Below are 20,401 nucleotides of genomic sequence, written 5' to 3' on the forward strand. Positions count from 1 at the left end.
ACATAAATAATTGCGACATTGGCAGTGAAAAAAAGAAACAAAGACATTTCAAATATTTCCAATTTCAAAAATTCTTCTTCTTCTTTTCCCATTGTTTTCCTAAATTGAAAAATGAAAATTTATTGTTTCTTTAAAAAAAAAAATTGTTAATTACCCAAAAGTCGAGTTTTAATTTGAGATTATGTTATTGACTATTATTTAGTACCTATTGTTCATTAAAAAAGTAGTATTTATTACCTCGCTCTTTCGTCGAGTAAAAACTATTAATTTATTAACTGTTATTTATTATACATATTATGTATATCTATATTTGATAAATAATTACTTATATTTATTATTTTGCTAGGAAGCTAGTGTTTTGTAAAAATAATAAAAATTGAAAAAATAAAAATGGAAAAATAATTTTAAAAAATGAAATAAAAATTAAAAAAAAGAAATTTCTTAAGCTTTTTGAGAAATAAATAGAGAAAAGAAGTTCCTGCGAATCTAGAAAAGAAATTTTATTCATTTATGCATAAAATAAATCAAAATAAATTGGACTTTAAAAGACAAACTGCATATAGAATCTTTTATAGTAAGAATTGCACAATATGTTATTCCAGCAATCACCTCGAGCACTCTACCATAAATAATTTTATTACGATTGTCTCATATAATTTTTTAACGCTCAAAAGTGTCGGAAACAATGTCAATTTAAAAAAAGACTAAAAATCAAAGGTTGAAACAATGGAAAAAGATAATCCATTATTCCTGTACTTTTACAAAATTACAACAATTGTGGATAATAGCCAAAAAAAACAATTTTTTTTTCAAGTTAATTATTAACCATAAATAATTAGTGAAAAATAATTAATTAAAATTATTTAACAATCAATAATCATTATAACTTATCATAATAATGAATAATAATTTTTTAAAATTATTTATCATTAATAATCATTTATCTATAATTTATTCGTAATCAATTATTTAGAATTTAATAATAATAATAATTTAATATAATAAATAATATAATAAATTTAATAATAAATAATAATAATTAACCAATAATAAATTAATTTATATTTATCTACATTTACTACTATAATTTTCAAGTAAAAAAAAAATATTCTTGGAATTAAATTTATTAGCTAGTGTCGCATTTTAAATAATTTTCTTAATGATAATAAATTTATTTTCTCGACTGGTTCGCTTATTGTGAGTTAATATGAAAGTCATATAGATTTTAAATTTGCAAATTTAACTGTGCGAATTTAATATTCCGATTATGAAACGTTATATGTTAATTACTTTGACATATTTTTAATGCTATGTCATCAAATTTTTTTCCGAATGTCTATAGCAATTTTTGAAAAAAAAATCTCTTCAAAATATTCGCATTTATCGCAAAACTGTCAAATATTTATGCATTTTAATATTTAATAAAATTTTAAGCAAAATCAAATAAAATTAAGTAAAATAATTAAATATAATAATTTTAAACATATGATAATTGAAAAAAATTATTATTTATCATAATATTTTCTTATAATTTTTTATTATATTATTTATTGAAAAATATAATAATTAGTTTTCCAAATGAACGAAATATTTTTCTGTGCTCCAATATTTTTTCAAAATTACTAGAGTTAATATAAATAATTGCAGAAATTCAATTATTTTCAAGAGTGATAAAATTCTTCTCATAAAATTCAATTATCTTTGAAATTGAAAAAAAATTCTCGTCAAAATCCCATAATTATCTTTATAAATACATACAAAAATTTTTCCCCATAGTTCAATTATTTTCAAATCAATTTCAAATTCATAAAAATAGTACGCAAACATTTAATTATTTTTATAAATAATAAAAATTTCTCAGGAATTTAATTATTTACAAATTTTTTATAAATTCCTTCGCAATAATTCAATTATTTTTATAAATAATAAACTTTTTTTAAGGAATTCAATTATTTTTATAAAAATAATTAAAAATTGTAGAAAATAATAATTGATTTGAAATGATGAAAATAATTTTGAAAAAGTTACTGTAATATTTTTAAATTCTTAATTCCTATGGAAAACTAATATTGATTAAATATTTATTTTAAAAAAAGTTATTGATGTTTTCGAATAATTTTACAATTAAAGAAATTCGTAAATAAATGTAACAGAACATTTTTTTGAGTAAAATTTTTTTCTTTATTTTCTAAAAATTTAAAAAGTTTCAATTTCATCAATTAAAATTTGTAATTTGTAATAAAAGAGAAGAATGAGTTTCTGAACAATATTGTTATTGAGAAATATAAATTATGCATAAAATGGGTATATTTCCTATTTCTTAATTATAATTTTTTAACAATTAACAATTTTCTCATATTTTTTATAAATAAAAGGGAAAAATTTTGCATAATTTGGATCAGTTAAACGAAATTGGTTATACAGGGTGGCCACATGCCAGTAAAGTCAGGGAAATGTCAGTGAAACAAAATTTTTGTCAGTAAAGTCAAGGAAATGTCAGCGAAAAAATTTTTTGTCAGTAAAGTCAGGGAAATTAAGAAAATTGAGAATTTTTTCAAATTATTTTTTAAAATTGTGACTTTTTCGACTTTTCTTCCAAACATTTCAAGTATTTATTTACAATTTTTAAAAATCAATTTTTGAAGAATTTTAATTGCTAATTTTGAAAATAATTGAAATATAAAAAATTTTAATATGAAAAATCTTTAAAGATAAATTTAAAAATGAAAATTAATGTACATTAGCTTCTAATTTTTTAAAATTCAATATTTTTAGTATTTTCAATTACATATTTCCAAAAATTCAAATACATACAAAAATAATAACATTTTAGTATTATTTTTAACATTTTGGAGCATACAATCAAGTTCAAAATTTTTAATTAAAATTGAAAAAAAATTAATTATTTTTTTTAAATTATACAAATTTTTTTTTAAGAAATCCAATTATTTTTGAAAAATTACATTAAAATATTTTTAAAAACTAATTGTTTTATAATAATTTTTTAAGATTCAATTATCTTCGAACAATGTAAATAAAAATTTATGAAAATTTACTTTTCGGACTTATTAAAATTTTTGAGAAATCATGGTCCTGTTTATAATTAAAATTCTTCAACAATTTGATCATTTTTATTTATATTTTTCAAAAATTCAATTATTTTTAAAAGATTTTACCAAATTTTATTATAATTGTTTGTAAATTATTCAAAATTGAAAAACTAAATTACCGTCAACTGCGGGGCTATTTTGTGCATCCGGGGGCTATTTTGTGCACGCGAGTTTTTTAATGAAAAAAATTATTAAAATGAATTATTTTAATCTGCTATTTTGTTAAATGAAAGTTGGATTACATGACAATAGAGAGCACTAAATGTTATTATTTAATTCTTTGTCAATTAAGAGAAAAAATTTCCTAAAAACGGAAAATTTGTTTAAAAAATTTTGAAAGTTCGGAAAAATTATACCATATCTTCTAGAGTTTTAATGTGTCTCATAAACTGAGTTAGATATTTGTTGTCAATTGTGTTGTGATGATACATACGTAATGCGCTAACTTTTTATTCATTATTTTAAGAGAAAAGTGGAAAAAATCAAATATTTTTCAGAAATGTTTTATTTAGTAAGTAAAGAAGATTCTGTATATCATTTTTATACATTTTTGTCTTACTTTTCTGCCAAACAATATTTTAAAAAAAAAAAAAACAAAAGCATACACAAAAACTAACTTCAAAGTGTGGACAGACAGAATAAAATAATGAAATACGAAGAAGTTCATTTCTTTTTCTTTTTCTATTTTTATTGTTATATTATAATTATCACATTAATAATTTTCACTTTTTGTTCTTAAATAATTGTTTTTTATAATCTAATCATTGATCAGTGTGTGCGGTACATTTTTTCTGCAAAATAACAAAGATAAATCACTATAAATTGTCATATTAAATTGAATTGAAATTTTTTTTTTTTTTTTAAATACCTAGTAACACTTTCTAACTGATAATGAGTAATTCTGAGATTGTTGAGGATGGGAACAAAAGATGATTAGATTAAGTCAGCATCAGGGCGCAATGATAGAGATAAAATTATACCTGTATATAATTTTTCTCTAGGACAACTTTCTGAGTGCATCATATGTATATACTAAAATATTATGCACATCTAATATACTTACACGTTTATTAACTTGTGTGCATATAGACAGTTATTATGTGGCCGATATGGCTTGAAGGCAATTAGTACTATTGTTATGATTCGAATAGGAATGGATACACTTTGCTTTAAAGTCTCAGTTACTATCAAGAGTTCAGAGTCACCAGTTGACTTTTCTACTTCACAAGTTTTGTGTATTTTTTTTCCCTTACTTTCGCATCCTGTAAATAAATTACATAAATAAATATTAATTTCAAATATCACTTCAAGTGTTTATTCGTATAATTTTTTTTTCTTTCTTCTTAAATATTTTGCGAAAAGACAACGTAATGTTTAAACAAATGGATTATTGTTGTGTGATATTTTCTTAAGTATCTGAAATTTCGAAAAAATGTTTTATTCTAAAGAAGGAAAATAATTTCTTTCAAATTTGAATTTTTATTAAATAAAAATTGAATTATTAAAAGAAGAAAAGTGAGTGATAATTATATTTAAATAATTGTACATTATTAATTTTTCATAATTGGAAAAATCAAGTGATGACGAAAAAATGAACCTTTCGGTTGAGAAAATAAAAATTTAGTGATAATTTTTCGCACGTTCGGTGAACAATGTAAAGGACCTGAATTCAAGAAAAAAAATTCTTTTTTCATTGAAAACGGATCAGTTGCATCATGTTTCAGCATTCTCAAGAGGAGTCATTAGCTAACGGAAGAAGAGTATTAGTCTTAAAAATGTCGAGGCAGTGAATCTGGATTGTGTAAAAAAAATATCTTACAAGAGGTGGAATGAAAAAATTGTGTTTTCTTATTGGAGAAAAATGCTTAAATATCTGCGTGTGAATAAAACTAAAGTCATTAAGAATTTAAATACTCACATACTGAAGTAAAAAACTATATTTTATATCTAATTTTCTATCGAGAAAAAAGAAGAAACAAAAAAAGAGGAGAAACAAACAAAGAAGAAAGAACAAGAATAAATATTAAAACAGAAAAAAATGATTAACGATAATTTAGAATTGGGCAAAACAAATTTATTATTTCTAAAAGAGGAAAAATCCTCAATTGAAAGAGATGAGACGAGAACTAATTTGAATTTAGGAGCCTCGGATGATCCACCAGGTAAATCGAGTAAGTCGACGCAAATAGATATTTCTCAATCGGGTTGGAAGACGAGTTATGGCCAGAGATCAAGACCATTGTCAATGGGTCATTTATCGAGACAAAGTCAATATGTTGAGTCAAATTATTCGGGAATGTCATCTGCTCAAAGTGAAGTGATAATATCGCCTAGAAATCGTTATCAAAATAGATATATCGCCGTTGATATGATGAAATTAATGCCAAATCAACAACAATCCGTTAATCATTTGCCGATGAATAATCAAAATTGCAATTGCTGTTGTATGTGCAATGGCTCACAACAAAAACCAAATGGATTGGGTCCCGATGCATTGGAGGATCAGAATGGACCGGAGGGTCTCTCATGGCGAAGACTGCATATGAGTAGAGCAAAACTTAAAGCCACTGCAACCACATCTGAACTTTTAAGTGGTTTTGCAATGGTGAGAATATTTTATCTGAAAAAAATAGAAATAATAGTTAATTTCTTGTGAGATTTAATTGAAAAATATTAGTTTCGAATTCATTCGATTCGTTGGGCAATTGATTCAATTCAAAATTAAATATAGATTTATCAGGTTTTTAGACCATTTTTTTCAAATACTAATAGAAATCTTATTTTGAGAAATTTTCTCTTTTTCTATAAAGAACTATAAAGAACGAATTTTACTACTTTTATAGCAAAAACTATAAACTGACAGAAATTTCCAACTAATTTTTACTTCGGGAAAGTAAATTCTACTTTTTCTAAAGTAAATTTTTGGGAAATTTAGTAAAATATACTTAGCAAAAATTACTCTAAATTAATTTACTCTTAATTTACACAAAATAGTTAAAGTTGACAAAAATACACAAAAGTTCCAGACAATTTAGAATTTAGGTTTTTAAATAGGAAAAGTTAATTATGTTCAATTTTTGAAAGCTGAAATGAACAAAATATTTTCATGATTTACTGATTTTAATAGAAATTAGAAAACTTTATTTTACAATAAGAAACTTCATAGCTAATTAATTTTTTTTTGATACGTAACGCAAAATTATTGTCACCATTTCTTCTAAGGATATCAAATTGAAACAAAAAACGAATCAAAACGTTGCTTCGTAATTCTTTTGATTCGTTTTTTGTCTGAATTTGATATCCTTAGAAAAATTGTGGTAATAATATTTGAACACAAATTTTATTACACAAAATATCCTAATTTTGTGTTAAAATTTTGATAAATAAAATTCAAATAAAATTTGAACAAAAATTTTAAACGTTGAAATGAACAACATATTTCTCATTAAAAATATTAATTTACTGATTGTAATAAAAATTAAAAATCTAAATTTTACATTTAGAAACTTTATTTATTATTATTATTTTTTTTTTATAAGTGACACAAAATGATTGTAATTAAATTTTTATTTGAAGAAGAAATAAATAAATTTTGTTCATTTGAACGTTCAGAACTTCTGATCCACAATTTTTGAACGTTGAAATAAAGAAAATATTTTCCAATAAAAATATTAATTTACTGATTGTAATAAAAATTAAAAACCTAAATTTTACAATTAGAAACTTTATAATTAATTTTTTTTTATACGTGACGCAAAATTATTGTAACAAAATTTTAATTAAAAGTAGAAATAAATAAATTTCGTAATTTGAACGTTCTAAATTTTTATCCACAATTTTTGAACGTTGAAACGAAATATTTTCATAAATAGTAATTTATGGAAATATTTCGTTCGTAATAAAATTTGAAAACCAAAATTTTACATTTATAAATTTTATAATTAATTTTTTTTGAATACGTGACGCAAAATTATTGTCATAAATTTTAATTGGAAGAAGAAATAAATAAAATTCGTTCATTTGAACTTTCAGGACTTTAGGAACATAAAAGTTAGTCTATTATTTTTTCTTGTTAAAAAAAATTTTGAAAACTGAAAATTTTCAATTTTTAGTTTTTATTTTTTAAATTAAAATTAAAATTATTTTTATTTTTTTTTAGTTTGGATCTTCATTTTTTGAATTTTTTATTCATGAAAAAAATATTTCCATCATTTTATTAAATATTTCAGTATTAAATTTAAATACTCTTTTTGCTTCGATTGATTCATATTTAAATTTATATTTACACTTTTTGCCGCACTTTATTTGCGTTTTAAAAAGAATTATTGAAAACTCATCATTCTCAAAAATTATTTTCACAAAGTAAATTTTGAAATAATTGATTTATTGACATTGCAATTTTTTTTTTTTTTTTAATTATTTTTGCTGCAAGCTCATCATCATTAAAGTCGGGATTTTTTTTTTCATTAAAATTTCTTATAATAAACAAGAATCGAAATATAATATAGTGATAATAAATAATTTATAGCAATATTTCGAAATGAATTATATCAGAAATAGTATTTCTTTTTTTTCAAAAGAAATTTCTTTGCGGAAATATTTTTTTCTGAATTTTCATTCATTCTTGAAAAGATTTATTTTTGAAAAAAAGAAATAAAAATATTTTCTGAAAATTTATGTAAGTTTCTTTAAAGAAAATTTAAATTTGATTTTTATAGAGGTTTAATATGTATATCTAAAAGTCTATTATAATCAATTGGCCATGTAGTCAACAAAAGGCAATTAAAAGATTATTACAATTTTCAGAAGTAGTTTTATGATTCAGTAAATAAACGGCGATAAGAAATGCGGTAATTCTATTTAAAAAAAGAGATTTCCTCAGATTTAAGTTCTTTAGTACTTCAAAAAAAATTTTTTGTTTAAAAAAGAGAGATTTTTAATCGTTTTCAATTTATAAAAGAAGGGAAAAATTGTCTTCTTGAGATTTTTTTGTGAATTTTTCTACATTGTAAAGAAAATTGTCGAATTAATACGTTGCTGAAGTTTACAACGTTTATAATCAACGATTTAGAAGAAATAATATTTTCTATTCAAATTTTTAGATATTTTTGCACAAAAACAGTTTTATAAATTTTCAATTGAAAATTGAAAATAGATATAAGTATTTCAAAATAAACTATTTGAACTAGAAAGACTATTTGAAAATAGTTTTTCTTTTTCTCACCATTTTCAATTGAAAATTAAAAATCAAAAATTAAAAATTGCAAATTGAAATAGAAAAATTTGTAAACAAAACTTTTTGTTTTCGTCAAGAAAAATATTTTTTTCTTGCAAAAAAAACTGAAATGAATTTTGATTTTCGTTATTAATTTTTGTTTAGGTGGCTATGGTTGAGTTGCAAATAAACGAGCCAACAGAAGTTCCTGAATGGCTATTCGTAATGTTTGCCGTTTGTACAACTGTACTAGTTTCTGTTCATATATTCGCCTTAATGATAAGCACATATCTTCTGCCAAATGTAGAGGCCATTAGTAAACTTCAAGTAGCCAGTCTCGTTACGGAATCACCACACGAACGAATGAGAGGTTTCATTGAATTGGCCTGGGCATTTTCAACAGTATTAGGACTCTTTCTTTTTTTAGTTGAAGTTGGAATTCTCTGTTGGGTGAAATTTTGGGATTATTCATTCACCGCTGCTACAGCAAGTACTGTCATTGTGATACCAGTGCTCATTGTTTTCGTTGCATTTGCCGTTCATTTCTATCATTCTCTGGTCGTTTATAAGTGCGAGACTTCTGTAACTGACATGAATGAATTAGAAAACATAAAAAGGAAGTTAGACAATGTGACGATCAATCAAAGTAGTGTATAAATAAATTCAATGTCAATTCTAATATTTCTCCTTTTGTTTCAATTTTAAGACTCAAAAAATAAAATAATGATAAAGACAACTTAAATTGTTTTTTATTGCATTTTTAGTTATAATTTTCAAACTATAAAACAAAATCAGAATATTCTATTCTAATTTTAATTTAAGTAAATTAAAATAAAGGTTGTCCTAAATGACTGTAAACTGTGATAAATTAATTTTTTTCTTTATTTGTATTTTTTAATTAAGCTTAAATAACACACACATACACACGAGATGAAAAAATGTTCGAAAGCCTTCACGCAGTCAATAAAAAAAAAGATAAGATAACATTCAGAAAAGAATTTTTTTGTGTTTGTATAAAAAATGAAACAATAGTTTTGCATATTAAAAATTCTTTTCAACAATAATATTAAGGGGAAGGTAATTTTTTTTTGTTGAGATTTATGTTCTATGATAAAAAAAGTCTACTAAATAAAATATGAAATTTACGCATCGTGAGGAATCATCGTTTATTGTACAATGTTTTTTTTCAGTTCTACTATATTTTAATCTGCAATCTAGATATAGATTTGTATTACAGAACTCTATGTTATTTCGTTAATTATAATGAAATGTCGGTTTTTATTTTTTGTTTGTAAGATACAAACTTCTTGTACAAAAGTTAAATTTCACTTCTAACTGTGAATGTACAAAAAAAAATGTTATTTGTATCGAACAGTCTTTTCCCAATAAATCTATTAAAAAAATAATAGTACAAAACAATATATCCTTTAACTAATATTGTAAAATTACTTTATAATAAATTATTATTAGTAATAGTTCAATTTTTTTTCACACATTAACTTATTGAATAGTTAAGAAAAAAAAATTTTTTTTTAGTGAAAATAAAACATTTTTTTTTTAATTACAATTTTTCAATTAAATTTAATTTAATTAAAAGAATTTAAATATTTTTCTCTTTTTTATAAGTTTTTTCTCTCTTTTTTTTTTAGAATAAGATAATTTTTCAATTCTTCGATAAAAATAAAAGAATAATTAAAATAGAGGGTGAGGGGAGAAATCGCTTGTGCTATGGACGGGTGAACAAGTATCGGGAAGAAACTTATCGAAAATCAGTAAATTATCTCTATACAATTAAGAGATATACTTAAAATCTAATCTTATATTTTAATATTGAAATATCTTTTTCACACAAACGTTTTGGATTTAAATGACATAATTTTTGTTCCTTTCTATTACGTATTTTTCTTTTACGTTCTTTTTAATAACAACAAAAATTCGCTTGCAAGTCTAGTGCAGACAATGATTACTCGTGAATAAATTTTTAAGTTTCCGGTACATTGGAAATGTTATCGATCATGTTTAATATATAAAGTGATTAAATTCGCTGATCGAACACTTATAACTTACTATTTATATAATTTGTCCGTGAAAATCGGTTTTTATTTTCAAAAAATTATTCGAAAAAGTTGAACATATTCAATATTCAAATAAATATGAGAGCAGTGAGAAAATTAAACTAAATATAATCATATTTAAATGAATCTTTCGTCCAACAAAAATATCTATCAAATTGGCATTTTTTTAAAAATATTTTCAGTCTTAGAATAATAAAAGCAATTACATAAATTAAATTGTCAAAAAAATATCCCATCCATAGCATGAAAGTTTCAATTTTTTTTTACTTTATGCAAAATGATTCCCCGATTTTTGTGACTATTTTTAAACCGCAAGAATTAAACTCTTTTTGAGTTTCATTCTTTCAAGATAGTAAAGACTTATTTTTTAACGTAGAGCTTAAATTCTTTATCTTTTAAGTTAAAAATTAACTCTACTTTGTAACTCTTTTTCTTTTTTTAATCGAGAAATAAAGAGAAGCTTGACCTTTAGTAACTCTGCCTGCAGAAAACTGCAACTCCAAAACCCAAAAAAATTTTTTTTCATATGTAGAAATTATAATGAATATATTTACACAAATATTACTTCGTATCAAACTAAAGCAACTTTAAAATACGATCACAACCTAAATTTGCATTTACTGGATTTATCGTGTATTCCTTCGAGTAACATTTTTACAATCTTTTTTTTTTTTGTTACTTGAAGAGTAACTCTACGTATTACGTACAATTGGGAGTGTGACAATTTGTTAATAATAAATTAAATAAAAAATCTCCTGTATTTATATCAATATATATAATATATAATATACTAATAACAACGTTTAGAGTGGAGTTTTTTTTGAAAATAAAAGGATTTCAAAAATTAAATACAGTTCATATTCACATATGGAAACATAATTTTTCAAATTGGTAATATATCCACAAAATTTCCTTCATGGTATTTAGTGAATCCATATTTAGTGAATACTTTTGTACACACTTAGTTCTTTTTTTTTGTTCTAAAAACTTTTTTTTCATGATCACATAAAACTGTAAATATTCAACAAGATTTTAAATCCGAAAATTGTTTTTTTTATCTTTTCTCTACAACTAGAATAAAAGGAATTAACAAGCATCAAAAATTTTCCACTAATCGTATATCATAAAATTCGTATTTAAGAACACGATATGACTCTCATATCGTATATATTTTAATATGAAATAATTCCTTATGTCTGATTACAATACCTATTAATAATAATTTCGTTCAATTTTTCTTTTTTCTTTTTGTTCGATTTTCTTATTTGTTCGCTTTTCTTTAAATGACAACACTTTCTTTTTTGTTACTCCACTCTCTTTTTTAACAGGCTATGTAAAATTAAATAAATCACTGAATAATAATAATATATATACCTATAGTTACATACAGTCCTTGTTCATTTTTTTCTGTTGATGTAAATTACGTTAACATCTTAATGACGAGAATAAAAAAATGTCTCATCTAGGATGAAACGAGAGGATTACTTACGTAGAAATGATACTGATGTAAAAAATGAATGAGATGCTTATAAGAACATGTCCAATAGAAATTGCGAGAATGCATAGAGAGCTGTCAAACCTCCATGTGTTTTGTTGGTACTTGAGATATGAAAGGTTCACTCCACATTCGACGTAAATCCCCCTGAAATTTATTTTTTTATTTTAATAATAATATCAGAGTAAATTGTGAATTTAATTTAATTAATGTAATTAAATTAACAGGGCTCGAACCAGTGAAAGTATTTAAAAAATACAGACTTTACGGAATTACTGAAAAAAAATATAACCAGTCAGAGTCAAATAAGAGAACATTTTACTTAAAACCATATAAATTAATTTTTTTCATAACCATAAAACATGAAGATATCGATCACTCCGAGTCTTCGACTCGGACTGATCGATTTCTTCATGTTTTATAATAATTGAAGATAACCGAGTAATAAAATCATTATTTTATATTATAAGAATATTGTACTTCTTCAAAATTATTTTCATCATTTCAATTCAATTATTATTTTCAAGAATTTTTAACTAAAATTCTTCTTTAAATCAATTAATTTTCGAAAAAAGTTGTCTGACAATTTTCAAATCCATTTGTTTACAATATTCAATTTTACGAATTTCAATTATTCGTAAATTCTTCAATTAAATATATAATTTAGAAAATAAAAACTTCTATTAATAAAAAAAAAATTCAATTAAACTTTTTTAACAAACTTAATTTCAAAATTTAATTTATTATTTAAAATTTTAAATAAAATTTTTAATAATAATTACATTTTCCGAGAAATTCGATTAAAATTGTTTTAAAAATAATTGAAATTCTGCGATGAGTTTTATGATCTATGAAAATAAGTCTCTTGAAAACAGTCGATTTTCTGCAATAATTTGTAAATTCTTCAAAATTAATTTTTTTTTTTTATTGTTTTAACTAAGAATTTTTTATAAATCCATTATTTTTAATAATTTTTAAAAAATTTTCTTGAGAATTTTCAAATTTATTTCCTTTTAACTGAAATTTATTTTTAAATTAATTTTTATCAGAAAATTATACTAGAATTCAATTATTTAAGTAGAAATAATATTGAAGATTTAATTTAATTCTTGAAGATAATTAAATTTTTGCGAAGAATTTTATTACATATAAAAATAATTGAATTTTTGTGAAGAATTTTATTAAAATTCTTGAAGATAATTCAATTTTTGCAAAGAATTTTATTATTTACAATAAAAATTGAATTTTTGTGAAGAATCTTATTCTTTATAGAAGTGATTACATTTTTTGTGAATAATTTTATTAAAAATCTTGAAAATAATTGAATTTTTGTGAAAATTTTGATTAAAAGTGTTGAAAGTAATTGAGTTCATAAAAAGAATTTTATTATGTTCGAAAATAATTAAATCCTTGTAAAAAATTTATTATTTTTGAAAATAATTGAATTATTTCGAAGAAATTTATAAAAAAAATTTGTAAATAATTGAATTCCTGTCAAAATTTATTTATTTTATGAAAATAATTAAATCTTTGCGCAGAATTTTATTAAATTTTTTATAAATAATTGAATTCTCTTGGAATATTTTATTAAAATAGAAGATATTAAAAATCATTGAATTGAGGAAAATTTTTGAAAATAATTGAAATTTTGCCAAGAATTTTATTAAAATTTTTGAAAATAATTGAATTTCGGAGAAGAATTTTATTATTTCTAAAGATAATTGAATTTTTGCGAAGAATTTTATTATTTATAAAAATAATTGAATTTTTGTGAAGAATTTTATTAAAATTCTTGAAAATAGTTGAATTTTTGCTAAAAATTTTATTTTTTATAAAAGTGATTAAATTTTTTGTGAATAATTTTATTTAAAATCTTGAAAATAATTGAATTTTTGTGAAAATTTTGATTAAAATTCTTGATAGTAATTGAGTTCATAAAAAGAATTTTATTATTTACAAAAATAATTGAATCCCCGTAAAAATTTTATTATTTATGAAAATAATTCCTGTGAAATTTTTATTATTTTATGAAAATACTTAAACGTTTGCGTAGAATTTTATCAAATTGAATTGAGGAAAATTTTTGAAAATAATTGAATTTTTTCCAAGAATGTTATTAAATTTTTTGAAAATAATTGAATTTCGGAGAAGAATTTTATGATTTCTAAAGATAATTGCAATTTTGACGAGAATTTAAATTTTTTATTTTAATTTATAAACATAATTAAATTTCCGCGAAGAATTTTTTTACTTTTAAAAATAATTGAATTTCTTCAATTATTTGTAATTTTTCTAAATTTCTCCAAATTATATCGTAGAATTTACGAACTTTTCGTCCTTTTCCATTCAAATTATGGACTTTACGGACTTAGTTCGAGCCCTGAATTAATTAAATATAATTAAAATATAAAATGATTGATAAAAAGTCACCTTTAAATATGCCATTGTGAGCAATGGCAATAATGTAAAGGGCACGAGGTACAATAAGGCAGGCTGTGCAGCTTTGAACACCTCGGAGCTGACTGTGGCAGTAAGTAGACCAAGAAAATAACCAATGAGAGAGCAATGGAAGTAGCTGATGCGACTGAGATGTCGAGGTGGAGGTACGCCCGCCTCACAACCACCGGGCATTAATTGAGTCTTTTTATATGCATCGTATCTTAATACAAAGCAAAGTAAAAGTCCTGGCATCACAACATCGCCAAGACCCAACATTGAAAAATGTCCCGACTGATGCATCGATGGGAATACTAATTTTCCAGGTAATGATAATTTTGGCGCTTCTCTTGCAACACTTCCCAAGTGAAATCTCCTAGCAACCAAACCCACTGGATTATCCGCAGGACGTGTAGCTACCTGTTAAAATCAAATTTACACTAGAGAGACCATTTTGAATTTCAAATAAGGAAGCGGATCTGATTTTCACGAATTTTAATGAAGCTTGCAATTTTAGACCAAGATTTAACTAAAGATTTAACTTTGTTATATTCAAATGAAAATATGGTTGGAAATTAAAATACTGTTTTTTTTTAATGTTAGGGATCACATTTAGTCCCACTTTTATCTAATTCGTTTCTTTTTCCACTTTTTTTATTCCCTTAAATTAGTAAAATCCCCTAAAACAACTAAAATCATACATTTTCTCCCCCTTTTTTTCCTTATTTTTCAGAAAAACATAAAAATTGTAATTTTTGTTTATTAGAATTATAGATACTATTTCCAGAATAAATTTTACTAAATTCAAAGTATATTTTACTAACAATTTCCAATAAAATTTACAACTGATATAAAATTTATTCTGGAAATGATTTTTAATAACATAATTTACTAGGTATTTACAATTTAATTTCCTCTTTCTTTAAAATTTACTCTCTTTTTGAAAATTGAACCCCTTCCTTAAATAATATTTCATAAAAAAATCACTGTGATTTCTATTTTCCTAAAGTTTCGAACGTTCATATGAACTTATTACTTTAATAATAATATAAGAAGTTTATCACTTTCAATTTGACGTTTATTTACAAAATACTGTTCTTATAATTAAAAACTTAATTTTTGACTAAATAATAGTTCAGTTAAAATATTATTATGCAAATTAACAAAAATTGTTATTTTCAAATATTAATTTCAATTTTCGAATAATTCCAGATTCCAAATTTTTAAAAAGTCAATTACTAACTAATTTACTAATTAATTATAATTATTTAATTGTTTTTAAAAAGTTTACTTATTTTCAATATTTTTCAATCTTATTCAATTATTTTTAGTACAATCTCTATAAAATTTCTCGAAAAAATTCAATTATTTTTAAAAATTTGATAAAATTCTTCGCAAAAATTCAATTATTTAAAAAAATTTTTAAATTCTTTATGAAAATTAATATTTTTAATGCAATTTTAATTAAATTTCTCGAAAAAATTCAGTTATTTTCGAGAATTTTAATAAAATTCTTAGCAAGATTTCAATTATTTTCATAATTCATAAATTTTTTCGTAGGAATTGATTTATTTTAAAGAATTTTAATAAAATTCTTCGCAGAAATGTTATTATTTTGAAAAAATTTTGGTAAAATTTTTTAGAAGAATTCACTTATTTTTAATTTAATTTTCATAAAATTCTTACCAAGATTTCAATTATTTTAATAATTAATAACATTTTTCGAAAGAATTCAATTATTTAAAAAAAAATTGTAAGTAATAACATTTCTTGAAAGAATTTAATTTTTTCAAAAAATTGTTAATTTAACATTTTCGCAGAAATTCAATTTTATTTTCTAAAATTTTGAAAAAACTCTTTATAAGAATTTAAATATTTTCAATGTTATTTGAAATATATTTCTCGTAAGAATTAACTTATTTTGAAAGATTTTAATTAAATTTTTCGTTGAAAATTTAGTTATTTTGAAAAATTTGGATAAATTTTTTCTTTATAAGAATACAATTATTTCGTATTTAAAATTATAAAATAGAAATAATCTAAATGAAATATGTTTAATTGAAAACAATTTGATTTAATTAGGTTTTGTTATTTTTTAATCTTCAAAGTATTAAATTAGAATTTCATTAATTTTAAAATTCAAATCATTAAAAAGAAAAATTATCAAAAATATTAGAAAAAGAAAACAACTAACTTCTAATTGCGAACAGTTTACTGGAATACAACAAAGATAAATATTGGAGGAAAAAAAAATTTATTTCGTTCAATTTAACGTTCAAAGCTTTAAGAAAATGTGATCCCTGAAATATCTATTAGTGAAGAAATATTGAATATTGAATAATAAATCAAATCCTTCCTCTAAGAGGAAGAAAAATAAATCTTTTTTATTTGAATATTAAAGAGGATGATGATGAGGATTCATTACCTTAACCATAACATTTGTGCTGAATATGTAAGATGAAAAAAAGACCCAAAAGACATCGTAGATTAAAAGTCCTGTGAGAAGCAACGTGGAAACCTTGAGACTAGGGAGTCGGACGAAAGCTATAAATGCAACGCACAGACCCATTCCCATAGCATCCATGAGTAACCAATGACCAGTCAGTACCCATATACAAACTATGCTGACACTCAATGAAAATGATAATAATTCTGCTCCCGTGAACCTTCCACAGACGCCAAATGATATTTTATTACCGTCTGAACAGGGACGAATTATATACTGACACATTGGTAACAGAAGAAATGCCAGTGCAACAGTGGCTATAACTGAAAAAAAATTCAATATTACTCTTTCTGCTTTCCATTTTCCCAAAGCTGGACAATTTTTTTTTAACTTTCAAATGAGCGAAATATTTTCTTTTTAATATTTTAATACATATTTTTCTTTTAACTATTTTTATTACATTCACATTTTTTATGTAATTTTTTGACTTTATCACTCGGTAGTCTTTTAATTATAAATAAAATTTAAATTCAACTTTCTAATTAATTTTTTTTCGACATGTGAGACATTATTCAAATAAAATTTTAATTTAAAGAAGAAATAAATATTTTGGATCATTTGAAGTTTCAGAATTTTAAACAATGAAATTGAAAAATAACTTACTCGCTGTGCAAATTGCAAACAGCATCTGCATACTGTCAAAAAAGAAAAACATGACGAGCAGCGATATGGAAGCACCAAGAGGTAGACAAAGAGCATGCATTGTATCTAATGTCTGCACACTTCCCCCTGAATTTTCTCCATTTCCAGTGTTTGGAATACCAGATAAAAGATTATTTCTCTCCTTCTCTTTTTCCCGTTCTCTTGCTTCTTGCTCCATATTCAGAGATCGAAAACTGCCATAAACAATCAGCAGTATCGATATTAAAAAAGTGGATACCCTGGACGAGTCCATTATAGAATAAGCCCTAAAAAGAAAGAAAAAAAAGAAATGTTTAATTATTAACTACTTTTCGTTTAATCAATCATAAAGTTTGCGATAAGAATATGAAAGGGAAATCGTTCAAAGGAAGTATTGGATTTCAAGTTATCTCATTATCGGTCAATGAAAGGAGTTCAATTAAAATTTCAATTAAATTTCGAATGTTCTTTCAAAAATATTTTTTAAATCAAAAGCATTAGTTTGAATAAAAAACATTTTCTTTTGAATCAAAACCATTTTCTTTTGAATCAAAAGCATTTTTGAAATTTGACCAAAAAAATTGAAATTTAATCAAAATTTTGAAAAGCTATTTAAAAATAATTTTTCGTATCTTTTTACCACTGGTAATCCACTTGATTGGTGGCCATGATTAGATAACTCCTGGCCGTTGCAGGTGATGCTATACTAGGATGCGGAGCGACATTTAGATGCCTTTTATTGCGCCCCTGATAACCAGCATTTGAGATCACCTGCAGTCACAACTGTAAATTAGAAAATAATTAATTCAATTAATTTTTTCCCTTTTTTTCATCATAATTAATGTTATTTTTATTTGTTAACCATTTTTTCTATGTTTAAAAATTGTAATATTTTAAAAGTGGAATTTACAGATTACATTATGTTTTGGTAAAAAAAAGTACTATATAAAATATTTGAATCACATCTCGCGATACTGGATACGTTACGTAAATCTATTTTCATATTGTGAGAAAATAACTTCTAACACGCCTTAATATAATAAACGATGAGAATTATTTGCATGCTGCAAACACTCGCCTCTTGCAATTTATTGGAAACATTTTTTAAAGTAAAAAAGAGAAATGATAAAAATTTCACACAGGAAAAATATTAAAATAATTTCTTAAAATATCGATAAATCTTAAATGATTAAATTTAAAAATTAGAAATTTACAGGAAAAAATTAAAATTTAGTAAATACCTTTTTGTAGTGAATAACATATCAATTGGAAGGTAATTGGACAACTTCGGTCACCATCTGAATTTAAGATAAAATTAACGATTAACGAGTGTTTAGAAATTTTCGTTCCTAGCACATTTACTTCTCGTTTCTTATTTGAGAATTGTGTTGGTATTTATTGTGTTAGTCATAATTGTATGCAAGTTTTAATTCTCTCTCTTTAAATACTATCTTTAACAATGCCTTGAGAAGTAAGAGTGCCTATGCAACTTGAACTGAAATGTCTAATTTTTTACATAACACTATTTTTAAAATCTCAAGAGCAACTTAATCAAATCCTGACCTGCACACTATATACGCAATATTCACACATTTTATTTCCCAAAGAGAGAAAAAAAAACAATTAGAAAGTGAACTAGACCACTTTCATTCACTGCACAATTAAGAATATTAACTTAATTTCATTTTTTTTGAAATTTTCTTCTTTTTTTATTACCTCAATTTCAAGTGAGATTTTTTTTCCATTCGTGTCAATATTATTAGGTCGTAATTTTTTTTCCCCACAAATTCTAGTCATATCCAAGCCTCGAATGTTTTTTTTTCTTCATTAGAAATAGAATCTTGAAATTGATTTGTATCCTGCGATGATAATAATCGGTCGTTGATGAAAAACAACTTTAACCGCACTGACGAACATCAATGAATTCCGCTTGTTTCATAATTTTTGACTTTTATAAGTATAAACAATGAGAAAAAGATAGGAAATCAAAGAGAAACAATGCAGATTACACTCTATAAGGAGAGATTCCAGAGTGCATTCATGCGTAACATTTGGCTTCTTTAAAATTATGGTTAAACCTATCAAATAAATTTTGAAATTTCACTGACGAAAATAAATTTTTTTAGTGCTGAAAATTTTACGGGAGGTGGCTAAATTAGTTAAAAATCGTTTGAAAAAGAGAGGATCACCATTTTGGTAAACAGAGAGGTCACGTGACTGGCCTCTAGCTCGAGAGACTGAAACTACCGTATTCTCTAATAATGAATTCTCTTTCAATTTTATTGTCGTTTAAGAACTTACCTGGTTCCTCCGAAGTTTATAATCCCTCTTAGTTCTCTCATTATCTCATGAATCCATTAACCTCCTTTGTAATGATGATAATATGACAGGAATAGCAGAAAAAAAGATGGATTATTTCTTAACGTGAGATCGGTCAACTAACTGGTCAGGTCGTGTGGTGCTTGACAGAAACTGCGTCTGCGAAGTCTCCCAGACAAAATTAATGTACTCGGTGTTCCATTAAAAATAATCCTATTAAGTAATTATATCCAAAAAAATCTACAAATTTGCTTATAACGTTGATTACTTTTAATTTGAAAAACTATTTTTTCTATTCTCAAACAGAGTGAAATGATTATTTTGTTTTGAGATATTGTCTGGAAACAATAGAGCTCAGGAGCGTAACTATCGAGAATAATTTCCCGGTCATTAAAATCAACAAAAGCATGGTGTAAAAAAAATTTTCCTTTCAAATAAATTTTAAATAGAATACATTTCTTTAAGGAATTTTTTGAAAGAATACTTTTCTGCATTTAGAAAAATAATTTTCTTTAAAAATATTTATTTAATTTTTTTTTTCTTTGTTCACTTTGTTCTTTCAAAATGGTTTTATTTTATAAACAGGGTTCTCTAGGTATAAATTGAGGGGTTCGGGACGAACGG

The 20,401-nt window shown here is 23.4% G+C and overlaps 2 protein-coding genes and 1 long non-coding RNA gene across 5 annotated transcripts; 1 reads left to right on the top strand and 2 right to left on the bottom strand.

Annotated features, from left to right (window-relative positions):
- Nucleotides 1-3,772: 3,772 nt before the first annotated feature.
- On the bottom strand, nucleotides 3,773-4,312 carry LOC122511334. The gene is made up of 2 exons (XR_006302504.1): nucleotides 4,174-4,312; nucleotides 3,773-3,901 (listed from the first exon to the last, which is right to left on the bottom strand). It is a non-coding gene; the product is annotated as an uncharacterized LOC122511334 (long non-coding RNA).
- A 258-nt stretch (nucleotides 4,313-4,570) lies between these two features.
- LOC122511332 (calcium release-activated calcium channel protein 1-like) lies at nucleotides 4,571-9,061 on the top strand. Its single transcript, XM_043626491.1, has 2 exons — nucleotides 4,571-5,715; nucleotides 8,491-9,061. The coding sequence occupies exons 1-2, from the start codon at nucleotides 5,149-5,151 to the stop codon at nucleotides 8,980-8,982; spliced, it is 1,059 nt and encodes a 352-aa protein (XP_043482426.1). The 5' UTR covers nucleotides 4,571-5,148; the 3' UTR covers nucleotides 8,983-9,061.
- Nucleotides 9,062-11,160: 2,099 nt separating this feature from the next.
- Nucleotides 11,161-20,151, bottom strand: LOC122511336 (signal peptide peptidase-like 3). Of its 3 annotated transcripts, none has more exons than XM_043626493.1 (7): nucleotides 19,760-20,151; nucleotides 18,700-18,756; nucleotides 18,099-18,241; nucleotides 17,441-17,745; nucleotides 16,757-17,100; nucleotides 14,326-14,751; nucleotides 11,161-12,042 (listed from the first exon to the last, which is right to left on the bottom strand). In XM_043626493.1, the coding sequence occupies exons 3-7, from the start codon at nucleotides 18,125-18,127 to the stop codon at nucleotides 11,974-11,976; spliced, it is 1,173 nt and encodes a 390-aa protein (XP_043482428.1). In that variant the 5' UTR covers nucleotides 18,128-18,241; nucleotides 18,700-18,756; nucleotides 19,760-20,151; the 3' UTR covers nucleotides 11,161-11,973. The 3 variants fall into 3 exon arrangements, with proteins under 3 accessions (XP_043482428.1, XP_043482429.1, XP_043482431.1); XM_043626494.1 differs by lacking the exon at nucleotides 19,760-20,151 and adding an exon at nucleotides 19,175-19,675; XM_043626496.1 differs by lacking the exon at nucleotides 18,700-18,756.
- Between the last annotated feature and the right edge of the window lie 250 nt (nucleotides 20,152-20,401).

The sequence above is a fragment of the Leptopilina heterotoma genome, unplaced genomic scaffold (genome assembly GCF_015476425.1).
Source record: "Leptopilina heterotoma isolate Lh14 unplaced genomic scaffold, ASM1547642v1 Lhet_81, whole genome shotgun sequence".
NCBI classification, from domain to species: domain Eukaryota; kingdom Metazoa; phylum Arthropoda; class Insecta; order Hymenoptera; family Figitidae; genus Leptopilina; species Leptopilina heterotoma.